At 45.9% G+C, this 21,453-nt stretch overlaps 1 protein-coding gene across 2 annotated transcripts in view; it reads left to right on the forward strand.

Annotated features, from left to right (window-relative positions):
- The first annotated feature begins 1,187 nt into the window (after window positions 1-1,187).
- The window catches only part of Dis3l (DIS3 like exosome 3'-5' exoribonuclease), a 36,867-nt gene continuing 16,601 nt past the window's right edge, over window positions 1,188-21,453 (forward strand). The window contains exons 1-7 of one of the 2 annotated variants that reach the window (XM_075965531.1): window positions 1,188-1,446; window positions 3,038-3,191; window positions 12,473-12,601; window positions 13,908-14,043; window positions 16,317-16,493; window positions 17,472-17,550; window positions 20,429-20,608. In XM_075965531.1, coding sequence (XP_075821646.1) covers window positions 1,308-1,446; window positions 3,038-3,191; window positions 12,473-12,601; window positions 13,908-14,043; window positions 16,317-16,493; window positions 17,472-17,550; window positions 20,429-20,608 — 994 coding nt within the window. In that variant the 5' untranslated portion in view covers window positions 1,188-1,307. Of the gene's footprint in view, window positions 1,447-1,498; window positions 2,926-3,037; window positions 3,192-12,472; window positions 12,602-13,907; window positions 14,044-16,316; window positions 16,494-17,471; window positions 17,551-20,428; window positions 20,609-21,453 lie in introns of those variants that run through there. The other variant, XM_075965532.1, reaches the window with a different exon arrangement.

Here is a 21,453-nt window from a genome sequence, read left to right on the forward strand (position 1 = left end):
CATGACTCTATGCATCGTCTTCGGATGAAACGAGAGGCTGGGCTTGGTTTAATTCAGCAGCATTGGAAGAGCGCCATGGTGCCAGCCAACTGGGCCAGCCACCTTAGCCAGAGCTTGCCAAGCAGTCGGTTCCTTAGGTGAACAGATGGTACTTAAGAACTTGGTTTTGAGTTGACCCGTTTCTAGCTTGAACACTGGTTCTGCCACTTAATAACTAGGTATTCTTGGCCACTTAAGCTCCCTAATGCAGCCTCACAACCTGTAAAATGAAGATACAAACAAATGCCCACGCCTTTGATCTATAGAAGCTAAACGAGACTCTTGTGTGGGAACTAACCACAGCTTCAGTGGGCTGAGTGCTCGGAGAAGCGAGGGAGTGTGGTCTTCCTAGAAACCGTCCTTTCTGTCAGGAGCTACAAGTACAATACAATACTTAGTGATCGTGTCCATAGCAGTCAAGTATTCTTCTGCCAGAGGCTGTCAACGCTATAAAAGTTGTACAGTGTTTACCCCAGAAGGATTGGTTTTCTTTCTCTTTTTTTTTTTTTTTTTTTTTGGATTTTCAAGACAGGGTTTCTCCGTAGCTTTTGGTTCCTGTCCTGGAACTAGCTCTTGTAGACCAGGCTGGCCTCGAACTCACAGAGATCCACCTACCTCTGCCTCCCGAGTGCTGGGATTAAAGGCGTGCCACCACCGTCCGGCTGGTTTTCATTTTATCTGTAGTGTTTGAATGTTTACAAGTATTAAAATTTAAAACAAGCACCTTTTGAAGGGGAAAACATGTTTGGCCAGCAGGGTTACCAGCTTATTTGCTGAGACTTTCGGTTTTTTTAGATACTGCAAAAGCAAGGATGAGAAAACTCTAGTTATCACCCCTATTAATATGGCAGCCCTTCCCACAGCGGCCTGTGAGTAGAAACAAAGTAAAATCTTCTCACGACTTGTAGACTAGCTGTCATATCATACCATCAGGCCCGTTGGTCCTTGGGGTGAACAATTTATCTACTCTCTTCCCGGTTCAGAGGCAACTAAGTCTTTTTTTTTTTTTTTTTTTTTTGCAACTAAGTCTTTTTTTTTTTTCCTTCTTTTTTCTCGCAACTAAGTCTTAAAGAGGAATCTAGGTGTAGGCTGGGCTGGGCTGGGCTACGCGGACCCTCGGCCCCAGCTAGGTCGTTCCCGGTTCGGAAACGCTCTTGCCGCTGCAGGCCCTACCGGGCCGAGGGGCGGACCCCAAGCCTCGGCCTCGCCTCCCGCTGCCGCCCGCCGCCCGCCGCTTCCCTGCGGCTGTATCGGGCGACAACGCCAACATGCTGCAGAAGCGGGAGAAGGTGCTGCTGCTGAGGACTTTCCAGGGCCGGACGCTGAGGATCGTTCGCGAGCACTACCTGCGGCCTAGCGTGCCCTGCAACAGCCCGCTCTGCCCGCAGCCAGCCGCCTGCCGCAACGGTCAGGGCCGGGGAGGCCGGGGCCCGAGGAGGGAGGGAGGGAGGACGGGATCGGAGGAGGGAGGGAGGGAGGCCGGGGCCTGAGGAGAAAGGGAGGCCGGGCCTGACGAAGCGAGGGAGCTGGGGCCCGAGAGGGAAGCCGAGGCCGAAGGAAAGAGGAGGCCGACACTCCAGGCGCAAAGGGAGCCCGGGCCTGGCGTCGTGATGGCGACCGGGCACTAGTGAAGGGAGCAGGGACCTAAGGAGGGAGGAGAGCCGGGCCCTGAAGAGCGAGGGCGGCTTTGGCCTGGCGTCAAGGGCGGAGCCAGAACGAGCAAAAACAACCTGGGCTTGGCGGAACCAGGGCAGCCCGGAAGGCGGCCCGGAGCATTCTCTGCCGTCCTGCAGCTTCAGGGGCGCCCCTCGCGGGACTCGTCTACTGCCGTGGCCCGGTCAAATGGGGGCGACGAGAGAGAGCCTGGTGTTCCCTCGGCCCAGAGGCTCCGGGTGCTTCGGGGTTTCCGAGGGACCTGAAGGCGTAGCACCTCCCTCTTTGCGCCGGTAGCTCGGTGGCTGTGCCGTGGGGAGGCCCGCCCGCAAGAGGCTGCTCGTTTCTGGCTCCTGAGCGCACTGCTGGGCGTTTGGCATTGCCTGCTCTGATCCTGCCAGGATGCAGGCGCTCCAGCGTGACAGCCCGGTCATTGTAGGAGACTTGGGCTGGCGACTGCTGTGGGCCAGACTTCCCCCTTTTCAGCCTGCTGTTTGTTACCCCTAGTGGGAGATGAACATGAGGGTCTTTTCAGAATATATGATTGGGGTCACAGCTTGACGAAACAGCTGTCAGTTGAGTGGCAGCCCTACCTCTGCCCATACTGCAGTCTTTCTAGTACATTCTCTTCAACCCTTAGGAGCAGTGGTTCTCAACCTTCCTAATGCTGCAACCTTTTAATACAGTTCCTCATGTTGTAGGCACCCCCACCACCACAAAATTATTTTATTGCTACTTCATAACTTATTTTGCTAGTGTTATGAATGTTAATATAAACATCTGATGTGCGACCCCTGTGAAAGGGCCGACTGACCCTGGAGTCGCGACTCTCGGGTTGAGAACCACTGCCTTAGAGCCTTGTAGCCATGTTCAGAAGCTTCAAACAGAATAACTTGGGAATTTTTAGGTACATAGAAGTAGTTAATGCACATATGCACACGTGTGCATTTATATCTCTGTGTGTTTGTAGATGTAGGTATATAATGGATATGTAAATATCCATTAGAATGTTTGTGCATGCCAGTGACGAGTTAATAGAAATTTAGTGTCTGCCAAAGATGTACTTGTTTTTAAAATATCAGTCATCTTCTCCCGCAGAATGGCAACAGCATAAACCATGCCGGGCTTGTATTTAATCACAGCTTAAAGAAAGGAGAGAAGGTGGCAGTGAATCTACTCTGAACTCGGAGCCGCTACCAGAGATGATTTGTCTTGTCTTTTAAAAACTTCAAGGTGAAATTAAGATGAGGAGTTATTTTGCACACCGGGCACTGTGACATTGAAATAGTCATAAACCGGCTTTGAAAATGTTACCTAATCACTTCCTCTCTGAATTATGTTTCAGATGGGAAGCTCTTGTCTGCAGAAGTCACTCATTATGTGATTCCAGACTGGAAAGTTGTCCAGGATTACCTTGAGGTCCTCGAGTTTCCCGAGTTGAAGGGAATTATTTTCATGCAAACGGCTTGTCAAGCTGTGCAGCACCAGAGAGGCCGGAGGTATCTGTTTCACATTATTTATTTATTTATTGTGAAGGTTCTCCCACACCCTTTACAAAGGGTCCCTTGTTGGAGGGGAGGAGGAGGAATTCATTACTTTGTCAGAAAGGGTTTTTGAAACTAATTTGGTATTCTCTTTGCTGGTGAGGAAGGCAGCAACATTTTATATGTGTGTTTCAGCACCTGACCAAAAGATCTGACCGTAGATCAATAAACTGCAGTGTCCCAGGATGCGGGTATTTAAGGCTCTGTGGGAAATTGGCTTCTGATTTACATTTTTATAGGTAGCATAATTGTTTCTTTTTATTTTTGCTAATAATGTATATTATTAATCTTATTGATAGATTGTTTCAGGAGCGTCCTTTTCTTGGGAAAAGAGTACTTTTAAATCCTATCTTCCTTTATTATGGATGCAAACTGTACTTACAGTGATTTATTCAATGAAATTAAAAAATAGCTCATTCTTATTTTTAGATTAGTCCTGTAACTATCAGCCATAGTAATTGTATTTACTGAACAAAACGTTTTTAATTGAACCAAGCTTAAAATACATGCCTTGTGCCTAAGTAAAAGAAAAGTTGCCCCTTTTTGTAGAAATACCCTAAAATACAGTTTTGCTTCATTTAACTTTCAGAAACTTTTATGATCTGAACTTAAGACTGGGAGAATAGCATGTTAGAATTATATACCCAAACTCTCAACACCCCAAGCTATTTAACAAGCAGAACTGGATTTATTCTGTTTTTAAGATGCCTTGGTTTCTTCAGACTTTGGTAGTAAAAGATAAAGTTTTCTTTATTTGTATATGAAAATGATAAATTGTACTTATGCTCAGTTCAGGAAAATATACGTTAACTGGAATGTGCTGGGTTTTTTTTTTTCAAATTGAGTATTTTAAAACGAGCTTGGAGTTGATTTTATTCAGTCACAGAGATATAAATGTTTGCACACATCCAGGTTTAAACACTGCTGCAGGTGTCGTATTTCAATTTCTTCTACTAAAATCAATTTGCTGTTATCATTCAGATCGCTCACACACTGCAAGCCTCTTCAACTTCTGTTTTCTAAAATGTTTTTAATATTAGGATTGTTTGGAAAACCAATTCCTGAGACAACCCAAAGCAAAGAGTTGGAATTTAAATGTCCTTTCTGCTGAGAGTCTCCATAGTTAAGTTGATGAAGGGCTGCTGCTATTGGTTTTGCTATGCTTCACTCTGTGTTAGTATTCTGTATGAGAGAGCAAAAGGTGAGGAGCTGGGAAGCAGGCCCTGCTCTAGCCTTGTTTCTCATTAGATAAGCACTTGGTCAGCCTGCACGATTGGTGGCTTTCACAGATCAACCAAGTGCTGGGTCGAAAGATTTCCCTAGTTAGGGTTTCTGTTGCTGTAAAGAGACGCCATGACCACAGCAGCTCTTATAAATGAGAACATTTAATTGGGGTAGCTCATTTTCAGTTTCCAAGGCTCCGTCCATTGTCATCATGGTGGGGAGCATGGTGGCATGAAGGCAGACATGGCTGAGAGTCCTACATCTTGCGGGCAACAAGAAGTCGACTGAGACACTGGGCAATGATATCCTGAGCATAGGAAACCTCAAAGCCCGCCTCCACAGTGACACACTTCCTCCAACAAAGCCACATTTCTTTATAGTGCCACTCCCTATGAAATCATGGGGCCAACTACATTCAAACTACCACACACTCAAATGTTACAATATCAGTCCTGTTTTTAGCAGAAAATGTTTTCCTGGGTACCCAATAGCCAGGAGTGGTGGCAGCCGCCTGTAATCCAGCCACTGTAAAGAAGAGGCAGAAGGTCAGGAGTTCTAGGTCAGTCTACATTATATAGAAAGCTTGAAGCCAGTGTAGAGTATATGAGACTCTGTCATAGCAAACAAGCATGTGTGATTGTATTGGTATTTAGCTATAAATCTATTTGTAGTCTTCATGTTTAAGCACTTAATAAACCTTAAACCAAATTAGACCTTTCAATTTAATAAACAGCACAATATCATAAAACTGTAAGTGTATTACAGTAGTCCCTTGGTTTATAAAAGGAATTAATTCTAGGACCCCAGAAATCTGCAGCTCTTTAAGTTCCAGATATAAAATGGCATTGGAGAGCTAGAGAGATGGCTCAGTGGTTAAGACCATTTGTTGCTCTTGAAGAAGACCCAGGTCTGATCCCTTAACCTCAGGGTGATTCACAACTTTCTAAAACTCCAGCTCCAGAAGATCCAATGCTGTCCCTCTTCTGACCTCTGTGGGCACTGAGCATTCTCGTAATATACATACATACATACATTCACACAGAAAATGAATAAATCTAATTTTAAAGATAAATAAATAATACAGTGCATCAAGCCAGCAAGGTGGCTCAACATGTAAAGGGTCTTGTCACCAAGCCTGATGACCTTAGTTTAATCCATAGTATCCACATGGTGGAAGGAGAGAGCCAGCTCCTTCAAATTGCCCTCTGACCTGCACACATGCTCTGTGACATGCACATCCTCCTCCGAAAAGGTAATTGTAGTAAACATTGTTTTAAATAGCATGGTGTTTGCATGTAGCCTCCACTCATCCTTCTGTAGGCTCTAAGTCATCTCTGTTACTAAGACATAAAACACAGCCCAAGTGCTGTGCAAACTATTGTTATACTGCATTGTGTGAGGAACAAAGACAGGGAACGCATCCATTCCCCGTACAGTCAAATCTTTTATATCTAGGTATTTTCTGTCTGCAAATGAAGTGCCCTTAGGTATGGACCATGAGTGCAGGGGTGGGGGCTGGCTCTGAGGTAATGTGATAGATGGTATCACTTTGCTGGAATGAAATTGCCAGGGTTGCATCTAACAACAGAGAGACATAACCTGTAATCCTGTTGTGCGGTGATGTGGTTTTATATTTTGATCTCAGGAATACCAATGTAGAGAATTCCTGTTCTCATAAATAGACTGTGGAGAACAGTTGAATAATGTCAAGTCCTTGATTGTGCAGGATAATCACACATCTGTCTCCTAGCAATCCTCAAATGCTTATTTAATTAAGGGGCACTTGATGACTGTGAGGCTCTCCACACATTCATGCATTCAGATGTGCATGTGTTCATCCAGATGTTTACCCAGAGACTGCTAGGACTAGAATACAGCAGTAAACAGAGGTAGATCCAGTCCTGAGAGAGGACAGACAAGCCCAGGTCACCTCACAAACAGATGTAGAGCCACAACTGGGCAGATGTTCCGAAGTACCAGGACAAGCTGTGACAGACCCCAGCCAATCAGGGAACAAGGAAGGGCTTTCCCGAGGGAGCTGCCTGTCCTGAGCTCTTAGGGACGAGGAGGAGGAGACCTGGCTAGGGGAGCTTTCCAGGAAAAGGAGATTTCTGGCCAAGCCTCCATTAGGAGGAGATGTGGCACACTCGAGGAACTGAAAGGGCGCTGGATCAGATGGAGGCCTCGTAGGATGTGGGATGTCAAGGGAGGGTTTTATTCAGGATGGCATGGCATCAGGTTCCTGTTTGAAAAGATTACTGGACTCAGTTGAAGAGTCCTGAAGGAAAGAAGGCTGGAGGTTGTAGCTGTAATTCAGATGACTGGTATATTCGCCTGTTTGCGTTACTATAACAAAACACTCGATATAGGTTACTTTCTCCTTTGTATAAAGCCACGAGCAATTCAATCCTGAGATTCTGGCTGAGGACATTTGAATCCTAACTACCTCCCAGAATCATCTCTGTGCACAGGAATCTGATTGACTTTCCACCCTGTGAGTATCTCACTGGGGGATGAACTTACAGTGCATGGCCCACTAGAGAGCACATTCAAACCATCCCAACGTGTAGTGAGGATATGGGCGGAAATGGGCAGAGGCAGGCACTGACTTTGCAACATTGCAGACTGAGTGGTGTTAGCTGCTTTTCAGTTACTGTGACAACTATACCCGAGAACATTAACTCATGGAGAGGAAAGGTTCGTCTCCATACCTGATGTGAGAGGTTCCAGTCTCTGCTCTATCAGCCCTGTTGCACTGAACCTGTAAAACACATCAGGGTAGGAGAATGTGGCCGAGCAGAGCTGCTCCCTCATGACCAGGAAGCAGAGAGCCGAGTCCCACAGTCTTTTTAAGGTTCTCTTTCCAAATGACTGGAAGGCCTCCTCCCTGGGATGCCTGGAAGCTCTACTGCTCACAGAGAAACAAACTTCTGGAGGCAAGAAGGAAATTCAGTTCAGCATGACTTTAGTTAGTGGGCTGGTTCAAACATCTGGAGTCTAGCCCCAAGCAGTTTCTTTTTTTACATAGTTAAACACATAGAACTTTGAAAAAAATTCCTTTTGACAATTATCATAACAAAATTTAAGGTGTGGCTACATCAAAACTCCCCTACAAAGTGCACGTCTTGCAATCCACAAGAATGAGTTCTAAAGAGCAGTGGTGGCGCACGCCTTTAATCCCAGAGGCTTGCAGACCTCTGTGAGTTCAAGGCCAACCTGCTCTACAAGAGCTAGTTCCGGGACAGACTCCAAAGCTACAGAGAAACCTTGTCTTTGAAAAACTGAAGAGAGGCCGGGCGATGGTGGTGCACGCCTTTAATCCCAGCACTCGGGAGGCAGAGGCAGGCGGATCTCTGTGAGTTCGAGACCAGCCTGGTCTACAGAGCTAGTTCCAGGACAGGCTCCAAAGCCACAGAGAAACCTTGTCTCGAAAAACAAAAAAAAAGAAAAAAAAGAAAAACTGAAGAGAGAAAGGAAGGAAGAAAGAAAGAAAGAAAGGAAGGAAGGAAGGAAGGAAGGAAAGAAAGAAAAAAAGAAAGAAAAGCACATTAGCAAACTCTTTTGCAAAGTACATGGGACCTATAAGAATGGATTGTATTGCCTAAGAAACAGTGCTCAGGAGTCTGGGAGATTCAGATGAGAGCTGACTCCATTGACTAACAAAAGATCACCAAGTTAGCAAACTCCAGCCTTCTGGGTGAACAGATGCCAATTTCTTCGGTTGAAGGAAAAAGCCTGAGTTCTGGTTTCTCTAGTGCTGTCTGAAAGCACACTCCTACACTCCTCAAGACTCCACCCCTTAAAGGTTCTGCTATATCTAAATAGCATCACTGTGGGTCATTTAACATAGGAAGCCTGGGGACATCCAGATCCAAACTGTAAACGGGAGTGGCAGTACAGGCCTGAAATCTTAACAATCAGGAGGTTGAGGCACGGGGATCAAAGTAAGTTAATAAAGCCAAGCGCACGCCTTTAATGCCGGCACTCAGGAGGCAGAGGCCTGCAGAACTCTGGGACTACATAGTGAAACCCTGTCAGACAAGAAAATTTGTAGCCAACCTGAGTTTGATTTATAGGTTGGCCTAGGTTCCATAGCAAGACTCAGTCTCAAAATGTTTTGTTGGGTTTTTTGTTTGTTTGTTTGGTTGTGTGTGTGTGTGTGTGTTTTGTGTGTGTGATTGTGTTTTTTAAGCCCAAGCATTATCTAGGTGTGGTGATTCAGGGTCAGCAGATGTCAGCATGTAAAAGGCACTTGCCACCAAGCCTGCCAGCCTGAGGTCAGTCTCCAGGACCCGGATGATGGGAACAGAGAACCAGCTCCTGTAAATTGTTCTCTAGCCTCCATGATGAGCATGCACATGCGCACAAAGTAAATGTATGTCATTTTTATGATTCAGATGACAGCGTGATGATTATTGAGATACCCCAAAATGGACTCCATAATGCCATTTAAGTAGTGGCTAATAGGACAAGAAACATAAACGTATTGAAGTTGCAAGACCCCTGAAAGTAGGTCTAGGAGACCCTAGCATGGCGCTGCAAAGCCTAGCAAAGAAAGACCTTTGAATATCTGATCTTCCTGCCTCTCCCTGCCAAGTCCTAGGATCAGGATCAAAGCTGTCCTCTACCAAGTCTGCCCTAAGACTGGGATGTTTAAAATTGAAGATTTTGACTGTTGAAACCACTGCCGTCGCTCTGGTGACATTGTCCACGGTGCTCTGAAGCTTCTCTGTGTTGACTTCACACAGGCTTCTGTCTACTGACTCTATCTTAAACACTGCGCAGTCTGCCAGCAGGAATTATGACTGTCACACTCGGGGTGATTCACGGCTGAGCCCCTGTCCTCCCCATCAGTATTCTCATGCCATTTGTCCATTTCCCTTATCTGGCTGACAAATGGAAGCACACAGAACCCTCCTATGGTAGAGAGAGAGAACCAACTCCACAGAGTTGTCCTCTGCCATCCACATGTACTTTGTGGCATGTACATGCCCCCACATACACACACGCACACACACACACACAGTAGTATTAAATATAATTTCAAATGAAGATGATGCCAGATGTGGTGAAATGGCCTTTAATCTCAGCACTTGGAAGGCAGGGACAGACTGATTGATCTCAAGGCCAGCCTGGTCTGCAGGGAGAACCCCGTCTCAAAAAACAATAGATAGCCAGGCAGTGGTGGCACACACCTTTAATCTCAGCACTCAGGAGGCAGAGGCAGGCTGATCTCTGTAGTTTGAGGCCAGCCTGGTCTACAAGAGCTAGTTCCAGGGGTTGGAGAGATGGCTCAATGGTTAAGAGCACTGGCTGCTCTTCCAGAGGTCCTGAGTTTAATTCCCAGCAACCACATGGTGTCTCACAGCCATCTGTAAAGAGATCTGTCACCCTCCTCTGGCATGTGGGCATACATAGAGGCAGAATATTGTATACATAATAAATAAATCTTTAATTTAAAAAAAAAGCTAGTTTCAGGACAGCCAGGGCTACTACACAGAGAAACCTTGTCTCAGAAAAAGAAAGAAAGAAAGAAAGAAAGAAAGAAAGAAAGAAAGAAAGAAAGAAAGAAGAAAGAAAGAAAGAAAGAAAGAAAGAAAGAAAGAAAGAAAGAAAGAAAGAAAAGAAACGAAACATTACAAAGTGGTGGTGGCACACGCCTTTAATCCCAACACTTGGAAGCAGGTGGATCTCTTGAGTTCAAGGCCAGCCTGATCTGCGGAGTGGAGTTCCACCCTAGACAGCCAGGACTACACAGAAAAACTGTGTCTCAAAAAACAAAGCAAAAAGGATTGACATTTTTGTAATTCCTAAGTATACAGTTTACTGGCACTATGTCCATTAACCGTTGTGTAGCTATCCATAAACGCAAGCTCTGGAATTTTTCTTATCCCTCCATTGAAAGTCTGTACTACTTAAATGCTACTTCTCCCTTCTTGACCCCAACCCCAGGTAACATGTCTGCTTTCTCTTTGTATGTCTGCTCTAATGTGCCTTTCACAGCTGGAGCCACAGTGTTTGCCCTTTCGTGACTGGTTTACTTCACTCGCCCTGTGTCCAGGCTCATCCATGTGTCAGAGTCCCCCTTTCGAAGGCCAAGTCTTATGGACATTGGTTCTCTTATTTCTTGTCATTCAGTTGCATCCACCCTTTTGTTGCTGTAAAAGGTGCCGCTGTGAACATGGGTGCCCAGATCCCTGTCCGAATCCCATTTTCATTTGGTTGGGTTTTGCGGTTTTATTTATATGAGTACTTATTTATTCAGCAGAGTTTGGTGTTTATCCCAGGGCCTCGTGCATTTGAGGCAAACCCTCCAGCGCTGAGCTGTATCACAAGTGTCTGGTTCTGTCTTTTGGACACGCACCTACAAATGGGCTTGCAATTCTGGCTTTGATTTTTTTGCTTGCTGTAGTCAGGCTGCTGCAAGTGGGCCCTGTCCTGTCTAGATGATGCCTCCAAGAGCATCCAGTGCCGTACACTCACTCTCCAGCCAGAGGCCTGGCCCAGGAGGATAACACACCCACCAAGGGATGATGTTAGCCAGGGTGATCATTTGTCCACAAATAGCCAGAGTGAGTGCAAGGCCTTGAATGGATCCTTGCACTGCAAAACCAACAGCCCTACCTACCCTTTTAAAATAACTGCCTAAATGTTTCCTGTAATGTTTCTTGATGACAGGCTCTTGAAAAGTTCTTTCGCAGAAGCTGACCCTTGGTAGACTTGCTGTTTGGGCATGGCTCTGGTAACACTGCTGGAAGGCTCTCTGGACTGTTTGGGCATGGTTCTGGTAACACTGCTGGAAGGCTCTCTGGACTGTTTGTTTGGGCATGGTTCTGGTAACACTGCTGGAAGGCTCTCTGGACTGTTTGTTTGGGCATGGTTCTGGTAACACTGCTGGAAGGCTCTCTGGACTGGGAAAATGTTACTTTCTATTAGCTGTCTGACAGCTGGGTCTATCTCTTCATGAAATCATGGAGGTTGTATAGATACAGTTCACTGGTTTACTTTACATGACCTTTTCTAGGTCTGCAAGTCTGCAAGCTAAAGGGAAATGTATTAATGTTTAAAAATACGTGCTTAAAAAATTAATAAAATTGGCAGCAGGGCGGCGGTGGCTCACGCCTTTAATCCCAGCACTCGAGAGGCAGAGGCAGGCGGATCTCTGTGAGTTCAAAGCCAACCTGGTCTACAGCGTGAGTTCCAGGACAGCCAGGGACACGCAGAGAAACCCTGTCTCAAATAAACAAAATCAAAAAAAAGTTTGCCAACAAGTAGGAAGCAAAAAAGGAGCCAAACTTTACTTGTGTGCTGTGGCCGTAAAAGGGCAGATAGTGTAACTACATAGTAAAATAGCCAAGCATCGCTGAGGGAAAGCAGGAGAAGGGGTCTAATTAATCTGCAAACTAATTAATGAGGCCTTCCCCAAGTGCAAGCAATTAACAGGCAAAACTGAGAACCACTAACACTGAAAAACAGGAGCCAATACGAATAAATGCTTCTCAGGGTTGGCTTAGTGTATCTCCTTCCTTTTTGTTGGTGTGTGTGTGTGTGTGATGTGTACAAGAGCTCAGAGGACAACCTGTCTTTGTCTTTCACTCTGTTTCAGACAGAATCTCTCGTTCTACTGCACACAGCAGACTGGTTTCTGGAGCTCTTTCTGTTTCCTCTCCCCAGTCTCCCTGTATGAGTACGACAGATGCTCTCACCCAACTTTATTTGGGTTCTGGGAAATTTGAACTGAGGTCCTCATACTTGTGTGGCAAGCACTTTTACCTACTGAGCCATCTTCCCAGCCCTTATTTTGTCTTTTAAGACAGGTTCTCACTATGTCTCCCAAACCACCCTCGAACTCATGATCCTTTTACCTCAGTCTCCTGAGTGCTGGGACATTTCTTGGGCTTTAAACAATCCATCTCTCACTCCGAAATGCCTCATCCATTTTGATCCTTGGCAGGAGTTGGCAGGAGATGAGTACCTGCTGTGTTAGATTTATTCTGTTCCCTGTGTTTCAGACAGTATAACAAACTGCGGAACCTCCTGAAGGATGCTCGCCATGACTGCGTTCTCTTTGCTAACGAGTTCCAGCAGCACTGTTACCTGCCCCGGGAAAAGGGGGAGGCCATGGAGAAGTGGCAGACCAGGTGTGCATCAGGTCACAACACCCTTCGTTGGAACCCATTCTATTTCCTCGTCTGTGGCTCTTCGGGCCTGCTCTGTACTACGCCAGAGCACTGCAGCAGCTGTTCTAGGACTGTGGCTAGTGCTGGGGTGTTGGTGTTTCAGATGGGTCATTTGAATACGTAACGGTTAAGTTGTTAAAATTGGGATTGAGGAGACCAAGGTACCCAGCCTGAAATTGCCTAGACTCAAGGGCTGGAGTGTCCTACTAGTGGTGTAGAAGGCTTAACTTTGATGTCTTAAGATAAAAAGATGACTTGCTCAATTTAACGTCGTGGGCCAGTCTCACTAAATGGAAATTGTCCCAGAAAATGCAGTGACTTAGTTTAGGTCTGCCCAGAACTTCAGAGTGAAGCAAGCACTTGGGTGTGGGGTGTTTGCAAATAGTGGTTCCCCACAGCAGGAGCAAGTGATGGTGGGAAGATGGGGGCTGTGAAGCTGATGTGGGAAAAGGAGGCTAAGTCAGTCCTGCTGGGACCTTGGAGAGACCCTGTAGAGTACCTCGCAAAGTGGCCCACATGTAAGAGCCCAGGCACCTTAGGTAATTGCCCCCTAGGTACTAACTCCAAGGTGGAGTGTACCTGCCCACAGCCCTCAGAGAGGATTGCACACACCTGCAGAAAAGGACCTTCCACGACTGGGCACTTCCCTGGGAACACACTACAGTCCTGAACCTAGTTCTCCAGGCCCAGGCTTCAGCTCTTGGGGGAAGATTCCAGGTATATCATGTGGTTTTCTTTCAGGTCTTACTAGCTTACCAGCTTTAGCTGCTTGCAGCTGGTTCTTCTCTTAGCTGGAGACTGTTGCTCATCTTTCATAGAGTTGCTGGTCATTTCGCATGTGCCCCATAGCTCAGCCTCCAATTAGAAAGTGTTACAAAGTGACAGTCTGGGCTTTCTAAACAAAAGCAGGAACTGAAAATAGTTGCTATGGGGCTGAACATCTAGGAAGAAGAGATGGGAGGTGCTTTCTGATTCCTTTGTCTCCCACAGAGGGCCGGGCCCGCCCCCAGTTATCTAGATACCCAGGAAGTATTTGTTGTGTAAAGAAAGAACAAAAGAATTATTGGATGGATGGATGGATGGATGGATGGATGGATGGATGGATGGATGATGGATGGGTGGATGGGTGGATGGGTGGACGGGTGGACGGGTGGACAGATGGATGATTAGCTATATAGACACAGGGTGGCAGATAGGAACCAAGTGTGACATTCTGAACAGCAGCTGTGTTTATGCTTCGGATGTTCACCACCCTTTGCTGTCCCAGGAGTATATACAACTCAGCTGTTTGGTACTATCACCACTGTGAGGACAGGATGCCCATCGTTATGGTGACAGAAGATGAAGAGGCCATTCAGCAGTATGGAAGTGAAACAGAAGGCGTGTTTGTAATTTCTTTCAAGGTATTTCCAGTGGCACATGCACACACACGTTCAGTTATTTTGGGTTTTTTGTTCTCTTATTTGGTTTGGTTTTTGTTTTTGTTCTTGTTGTTTTGGGTTTTGTTTTTGTTGTTGTTGTTTTTTGAGACAAGGTTTGATTGTATAACCCCAACTATCCTAGAACTCACTCTGTAGACCAGGCTGGCCTCTAATTCAAGAAATCCACCTGCCTCTCCCTCCTGAGTGCTGAGGTTAAAGGTGTGCACCACCATGGCCTAGCTACTCATTCAGTTCTTAACAGTGCCTGTAAGGCCGCAGTCTAGATCCTTGGGCAACACAGATAAGAGAAAATAGACTTCATAGTAATTCCAGTACCGGGGTAAGTTGCCAATTCTGAGGCAGGAGCTCACCGAAAGTCTGAGTCCAGCCTGGGCTGCAGAGTGAGAGCCTGTCTCATAAAAAAAAGGAAAGGGAAATAGAAGGAAGACTTTAATATGGTTTATATTGGGAGCTGGAGAGATGGCTCAGGGGTTTGGAGCATTTGCTGCTCTCACAGAGGATCTAGGCTCAGTTCCCAGCACCTACATGGCAACTAACAACTGTCTGACCTCTTCTGACTTCCTCAAGCACCAGACATGCATGTGGTGCATATGCATACAGATAAGTAAAACACTCATGCCCATAAAATAAATAAATCTTTAAAAAGAGAGAGAGAGAGATGACTCATAGCATTATTGGTAACCACGTAGCCTTGACTTTTACAAATTCTACCAGCTGAGCCACATCCCTAGCCCCTTAAAGCCAGTCTTGTATGTCAGCAACCCCTCACTTTTCCCCACTGGAATTATGCATGAAGAAGAGTAGGGGCACTCGGAGCCGAGATGTGGCATTACTTATGTGAGGGCTCTCAGGTCACAATCACCTCGTTTTATCAGTGCCAGTTGCTTCGGGCTGTCATAGCAACACCTTCTTCCTATCTCTTAAGCACCTTCTAGGAGATTGGGCTGGCGGTTAATCTCTCCATAGATGGCAGGTCTCTCCTGTCTATCCAGTTGGCCAATCAAATCTACTGGCTGATTGCATTTTCTGATGCGAAAACCAAGATGCAGCCTCCATTATCCCTGTCAGCTTAGAGAACGTCCAGTTCCAATTTTAAATTGTAGATTCCATAAGGGTTCCCATGTGCATGTATTGCTAAAGATTTGCCAATAGAATTTTCTTGACTGTGCTATAAAAATGTGTTCTGGAGTGCCAGAGAATTCCAGGGGCGCTAGATATTAATGGCAGTGTCACTTGCTTTTTCTGTGGTAATACATCATGTCTTGTTCCTGCAGAGGACAGTTGACTAAAATTACATTTTTCTACTTTTTTGAGAATTACTTTTCTTTGTAGTCCAGTAGTCCAGGACAGTTTTATTTTGTAGAGCAGTTCTTGAGCAAACTGTGAGCAAGGGCTCGTAGAGGTGAGTGATAGCAATGAAAGAGAGAAGAGGGTCAGCTTCAGGCGAGAGGGAAACAGGATTCTCTTTGGGGACTTGACATTGGATGCGAAGAAACAAAGTGATCAATTCTTCTTGACAAAATGGGGTATTAGGTGGCACACGAGCATAGGGTTGCCGTGCTGACGCTGGCGTGTGAGTGGCACACGGGCACAGGGTTGCCGTGCTGACGCTGGTGTGAACAGAACTTTTAAGAGGAAGAAGGGAAGAAAGGAAGCTGTCCAAACAGGATTGAAATTAATAGGAGGAGTGCTGGCTTCCACATAAGGATGTTTTCTTTCCTTTATAATTGGAGAAAAGAGAATGTATCTTGGCCTTAAATTAAGTTGAAATCACATATAAGAAGATAAGAATACATAATAGATTTTCCTATCTGTTCTTTATAGATCATCATGTTCAGAAGTGAGAGACACAGAGAAACAAATTGGTGTGTGTGTGTGTGTGTGTGTGTGTGTGTGTGTGTGTGTGTGTGTGTGTGGTGTGTGTTCAGTGTATGTCAGGTGCACACATGGAGACCAGAGGAGGACACTAAATGTCTAGCTTTATTGCTCCTACCTTATTCCCTGGGGATAATTTCTCTACTGACCCTGAAGCTAGGCCTTGGCCAGCAAGCCTCAGCAATCCTCCTGTCTCAGAGTCCTCATGCCCTCAGTGGGAGTTTTCATGTGGGAGCTGGGATTTGAAGTCAGGTCTTCAGGCAGATGTTCTTACCTGCTTAGCCCACTTGGTCCTGTAGTAGTGCTGGAATGAAGACTCAGCATCTGGCCATGTTTCTCTGTGCCTTTACCAAATACAGAATTACTTGGACAACTTCTGGCCGGATTTAAAGGCTGCCCATGAGCTCTGCGACTCCATCCTGCAGTCTCGCCGGGAAAGGGAAAGCGAAAGTCAGGAAACCCATGGGAAGGAGTACCCAGAACACCTTCCCCTGGAAGTGCTGGAGGCAGGCATCAAATCCGGACGCTACATCCAGGTGAGGGTGGCAGTGAAGGGCAGGTGTCAGTACAACCAGCATTTTTTTTTCTCTTCTTAGCTTGCCTTCCACACCAGGGCTCTGAGTTCAATGCCTGTCACAAGATGAGCTTGAATAAGCAGAGCTACCCAGTTCATTTTTCCATAGTCCTTAACTGTCTAGTTCTAAGCTGCTCAAGTGTCACACAGTGTGGGGTAGCCTTCTGTCACTGGGAAAGAAATACAGTTTTGAATGCGGGTGTGGACGTGGCAGCAGCAACATCACATCTGTGATGTTTGTCTTCCTCCTTTGCCACTTTTTCCCCTCGAAGGAGGCCTTGGGGAAGGGTTTGGGAAAGGACCTGGATACAGTAAGTAGCTCCTCAGCCTTGGTCATTTTACCCACATTCATTTCCTGTTTCTTCATGCGGCTGTGTGTGGTCTTGTGTGTCCCCCATAGTCAAGATTTAGAACTACTCTGCTAAGGATTTTGTCTTTCTTCCTTTCTTTCTTCCTTCCTTCCTTCCTTCCTTCCTTCCTTCCTTCCTTCCTTCCTTTCTTTCTTTCTTTCTCTTTTTTGCTCCAGACAGGGTTTCTCTGTGTAACAGCCCTGTCTCTCCTGGAACTCTTTTTGTAGACCTGGCTGGCCTTGAACTCACAGAGATCCACCTGTCTCTGCCTCCCAAGTGCTAGGATCAAAGGCGTGCCCCACCACTGCCTGGCACAGATTCTGCATTTTTAGCAGGCTACTCAGAAGTCTGTTTGGGGCCAAAGGTTGAGTGTGCCGTGCTGAAGTCCCTGCCATAGTGTAAGGAGCGTGTCCTGTCCTTGGTGCAGCTGCAGAGTAGTTCAAGCTAGCAGCGTATTCTCTCAAGAAAAGGCACTCTAGCAGGAAGACAGGGACCACAGTCTGCTAAGAATATGAAGATATTTTCATAACTTTTTGAAAACTGGGTCAAGAAAGAACTATATTCACACTGATTTTTGCTTACAATTCTAGGGAATTCTGAACGTCAACAAGTACAGAGCTCAGATAGAAGCTTTTGTTCGCCTACAAGGAGCCAGCAGTAAGGACTCAGGTTCGGTACCAACCACACACATTTCCATGCTGCTTTTTTAATTCTGACATTATATGGTAAAGAAAGCAAGTTGACGTGTCGTGCAGCCTTATATATATTGGCATTTGTGGATTTTAGGGGTTTCCCCCTTAGGTTTTTGTCCAAATTTTGTCCACAATTTGGGGGGGGGCAGTTAGTGCTAGGAATTGAACATAGGACTTTGCTTGTGTTATTTGTCTATCATGTGCCTTTAATTCCAGTACCTGGGAGGCAGAGACAGGGTCTCTGAGAGTTTAAGGAGAGCCTGATCTGCAGAAAGAGTTCCAGGGCAGCCAACACTATGGAGAAAGACCCTGTCTCAAAAAAATAAAAAGATCAAGATAGCTTAAGATCCTGTAGTACTGTGCCTGTCCCCGGATGCAGGTGACACTGCACGGCCATCACCCAGACGCTCCAGACCCTGTGTATTATCCTGTAGTACTGTGCCTGTCCCCGGATGCAGGTGACACTGCAAGGCCATCACCCAGACGCTCCAGACCCTGTGTATTATCCTGTAGTACTGTGCCTGTCCCCGGATGCAGGTGACACTGCACGGCCATCACCCAGACGCTCCAGACCCTGTGTCTTCACACAGCTGTCACCCGCTAGAGCTACGATCTTGCTGCGCTGTGGATTTTAAATTATTCGTCCTAGGCAGCCACAGCCCTGATTTCTGGTTTGTTGCAGTATGCTTAAGCTGCCATACAGGGGAAGGAAGCAGCCTCTCTGAGGTCCCACTGCTAACCTGTGCGGCTCAGCCTGCAGCCCAGGCTGTGTTGTAAGAATTTCTCTGCACTGCCTCTGTGTGCTCTCCTGTGGTCACGTTTCAGGCAGATTGGGGGAAACAAAGCATGAAAGGAAGAAGAAACCTTGATGGTGAAAATGGGTGGCTGAGTAGAAAGAGGCTCCCAGAGCCTTTGTTCATCAGCTCCTCTTCAGGTTTGCATCCCATGTGTGTGCTTTATATGCACACTCACCACTCTTTTGTCTACACAGTACCCTGAAAGAATTGAGCATAAATCCAGTGTAAGCTCAGTTACATGCAGGAGAGTAATACCTACTTTGAAAGGTGATGGGATAGAGAAGGATTCAAAACAAAATAGCAGAAGAAGGGTGAAGAGTGATCGTTATACATTATGTACCTGAGTGAGACTGTCAACAAATTTAAAAACTTTTCAAAGAAAATGATGAAGGGGACCTTGCATAAGCACATCATCCAGTGTGCCATGGGAGTAGTCTTAGTTTACCCCCAACCTGCGGAATACAAGAAGTTTAAGCCAAACATGGTGCCACCTATAACCCCAGAGCTCAGTAGATTGAGACAGAAGGGTCACAAGTCTGTGGCCAACCTGGTCTATACAGAAAGAAAGAAGCTGTTTGACATTCCCTTTAGAAGGAAGAAATTTGTTTTGGAGTGTGTGTGTGTGTGTGTGTGCGTGTGCGTGTGTGTGTGTGCACGCGTGCACTTAAAGTAATAGAACTAACTGAATAGAGATTATATATATGAAGGGTTTGTTAGATTGTCTTACACACATAGTCCAGGTAATCCAACAATATCTGATTCACACTGGAGAGCCTGAGAATCCAGTAGCTGCTCCTTCCATGAGCTGGTCATCTCAGCAGTCCTGATCTGGCACTGAAGGCCTGGAGGATTCCTGGAGAGCCAATAGTCATCTGTCTGCATTGGAAACCTGAATAAGTTAGTTCTAACCCCAGTGAAAGATGCTGCAACAAGACAGTTGGACTTGCCATCAAGGGTAGAGGTAGCAGGCAAAAGCAAATTTATATCCTTTTATCTGGGCTACCACCAGAAGGCACCAACCACATTTAGGATGGGTCTTCCTGCTTCAAATAATCTGATCAAGAAAATCCCTCGTGGGAGTATCCCACTGCTTATGTTATGGTTGATTTCAGAAGCAGTCATGTTGAAAACCAAGCTTACAAGAGAGAGAAGTATAGGCAAAGTTTCCTGTCCCAACTGCCCAGTCCTAAATAAACACACAGAAACTTACATTAATTACAAATGCTTGCCCAGTAGCTCAGGCTTATTACTAACTAGCACTTACAACTTAAATTAACCCACTTTTATTAATCTACATCCTGCCATTTGACTCATGGCTTTACCTGTCCTCCGGCGTGTACTGTTCCCTCTGTGGCTGATTGATGTCCCCTCGACTCCACCCTCCTTCCTATCATTCTCAGTTTGGCTTTCTCACCTAACTTCCTGCCCAGCTACCAGCCTGTTAGCTTTTTATTAACCAATGAGAGTAATACATATTCACAGTGTACAGAAGGATTATTCCACTGCAGAGAGGTGTATGCCTGGGTATACAGGTGCACTTACCATTTTGTGCACTTATGGAGGCCAGAGGTTGATGTTAAGTATCTTCCTGTGTCATTTCCTACTTTTGTTTGTGTGCATGTATGTGTGTATGTGTATGTATGGGTGTGTATGTGTACCTCTGGCTTTATGCGAGTACTGGTGTTCAGAATTCAGATTATTATACTTAGAAGGCAGGCTGGACCATCTTCCTAGCCTCCTCCACCTGATTTTTTGAGACAGGGATCTCACTGAAAGTGAAGTTTGCTCCTTTGGCTAGACAGACTGGCCAGTGAGCTCCCGAATTCTCCTGTCTCCAGCCCACTAAGTGCAAGGGTTGCAGACATGCACCACTACACCTGGCTTTTTACATGGTCACTGGAGATCCAAACTCAGACCCTCATGCTTGTGTGGTGAGCACTTCCCCCACTGAGCCGCCTCTTCAGCCCCAGCAGCGTCTGCTCAGGCTTGAGATGTGGTCCATCTGAAATGTCTCCTGGTGTGGCAGCCATTGGCTCACAACTTCTCTGTGCTGCACAGATCTGCTCAGCGACATCCTCATCCATGGCACAAAGGCTCGGAACCGCTCCATCCATGGAGATGTGGTGGTGGTGGAGCTGCTCCCCAAAAATGAGTGGAAAGGAAGAACTGCTGCCCTGAGTGAGAACGACGGTGAAGACAAAGCCTCGGGCGAGTCCCCAAGTGAGCCCATGCCCACAGGTGAGCCCACCCGGAAGTATAATCCTGCCTGATTTTGTTTGTTTGAAACTTGTATGTGTTCATTAGTATACTGTGATGTTTTGATATAGGTATACATTGTTGAGTGGCTAAATCCAGCTAATTAGCATACATATTACCTCATATACCATGGTTTTAAAAGTAATCTTTTATATATTTTTATGTGTAGGAGTGTTTTGCCTATGCATGCAAGTCTGTGATTGTTTGGTGCCCACTGAGGCTAGAATAGGGTATTTGGATGCCCTGGAACTGGAATTATAAATGTTTGTGAGCCACCATGTGGGTACTGGGAATTAAACCCAGATCCTATGGAAGAGCATCTAGTACTGTTAACCACTGAGCATTCTCTCCAGCCCCTAAACATTGTCTTTTTATGTATATGATGTGCATGTGTGTTCATGCTCTTGAGTGCTAGTGTGCATGCTAGGGCATGCATGTAGAAGTCAGAGAACAGCTTCTGATATTGGTTCTGCTACTGCCTGTTGAAGAAGACTACCTGGCTTTACTGGAGTTCTGGGGATTTGAACTCAGGCCCTCATACTTGTGTGGCAGTGATTTTATTCACTGAGCCATGTCTGTAGCCACCACATCCTCCTTGTGTATGTGTGGTGAGAACAACTTACAAACTACTTTTAGTGACTTGTAAGAACATGAAGCATGCGAGAAAATAAGATATGATCTCTACATTATCAGCGTCCCCTCTCTGCAATCTGTTTCGCTGTGGTTGTTGTTTTTAATGCTGGGGACTGAACCTAGGACCTGAGACATGCTGAACATGTGTTCCCCCACTGAGCCACCCTCAATTCCTCCACAGGTTTATTTACTAG

The sequence above is a fragment of the Microtus pennsylvanicus genome, chromosome 3, assembly GCF_037038515.1.
Source record: "Microtus pennsylvanicus isolate mMicPen1 chromosome 3, mMicPen1.hap1, whole genome shotgun sequence".
Classification (NCBI taxonomy): Eukaryota; Metazoa; Chordata; class Mammalia; order Rodentia; family Cricetidae; genus Microtus; species Microtus pennsylvanicus.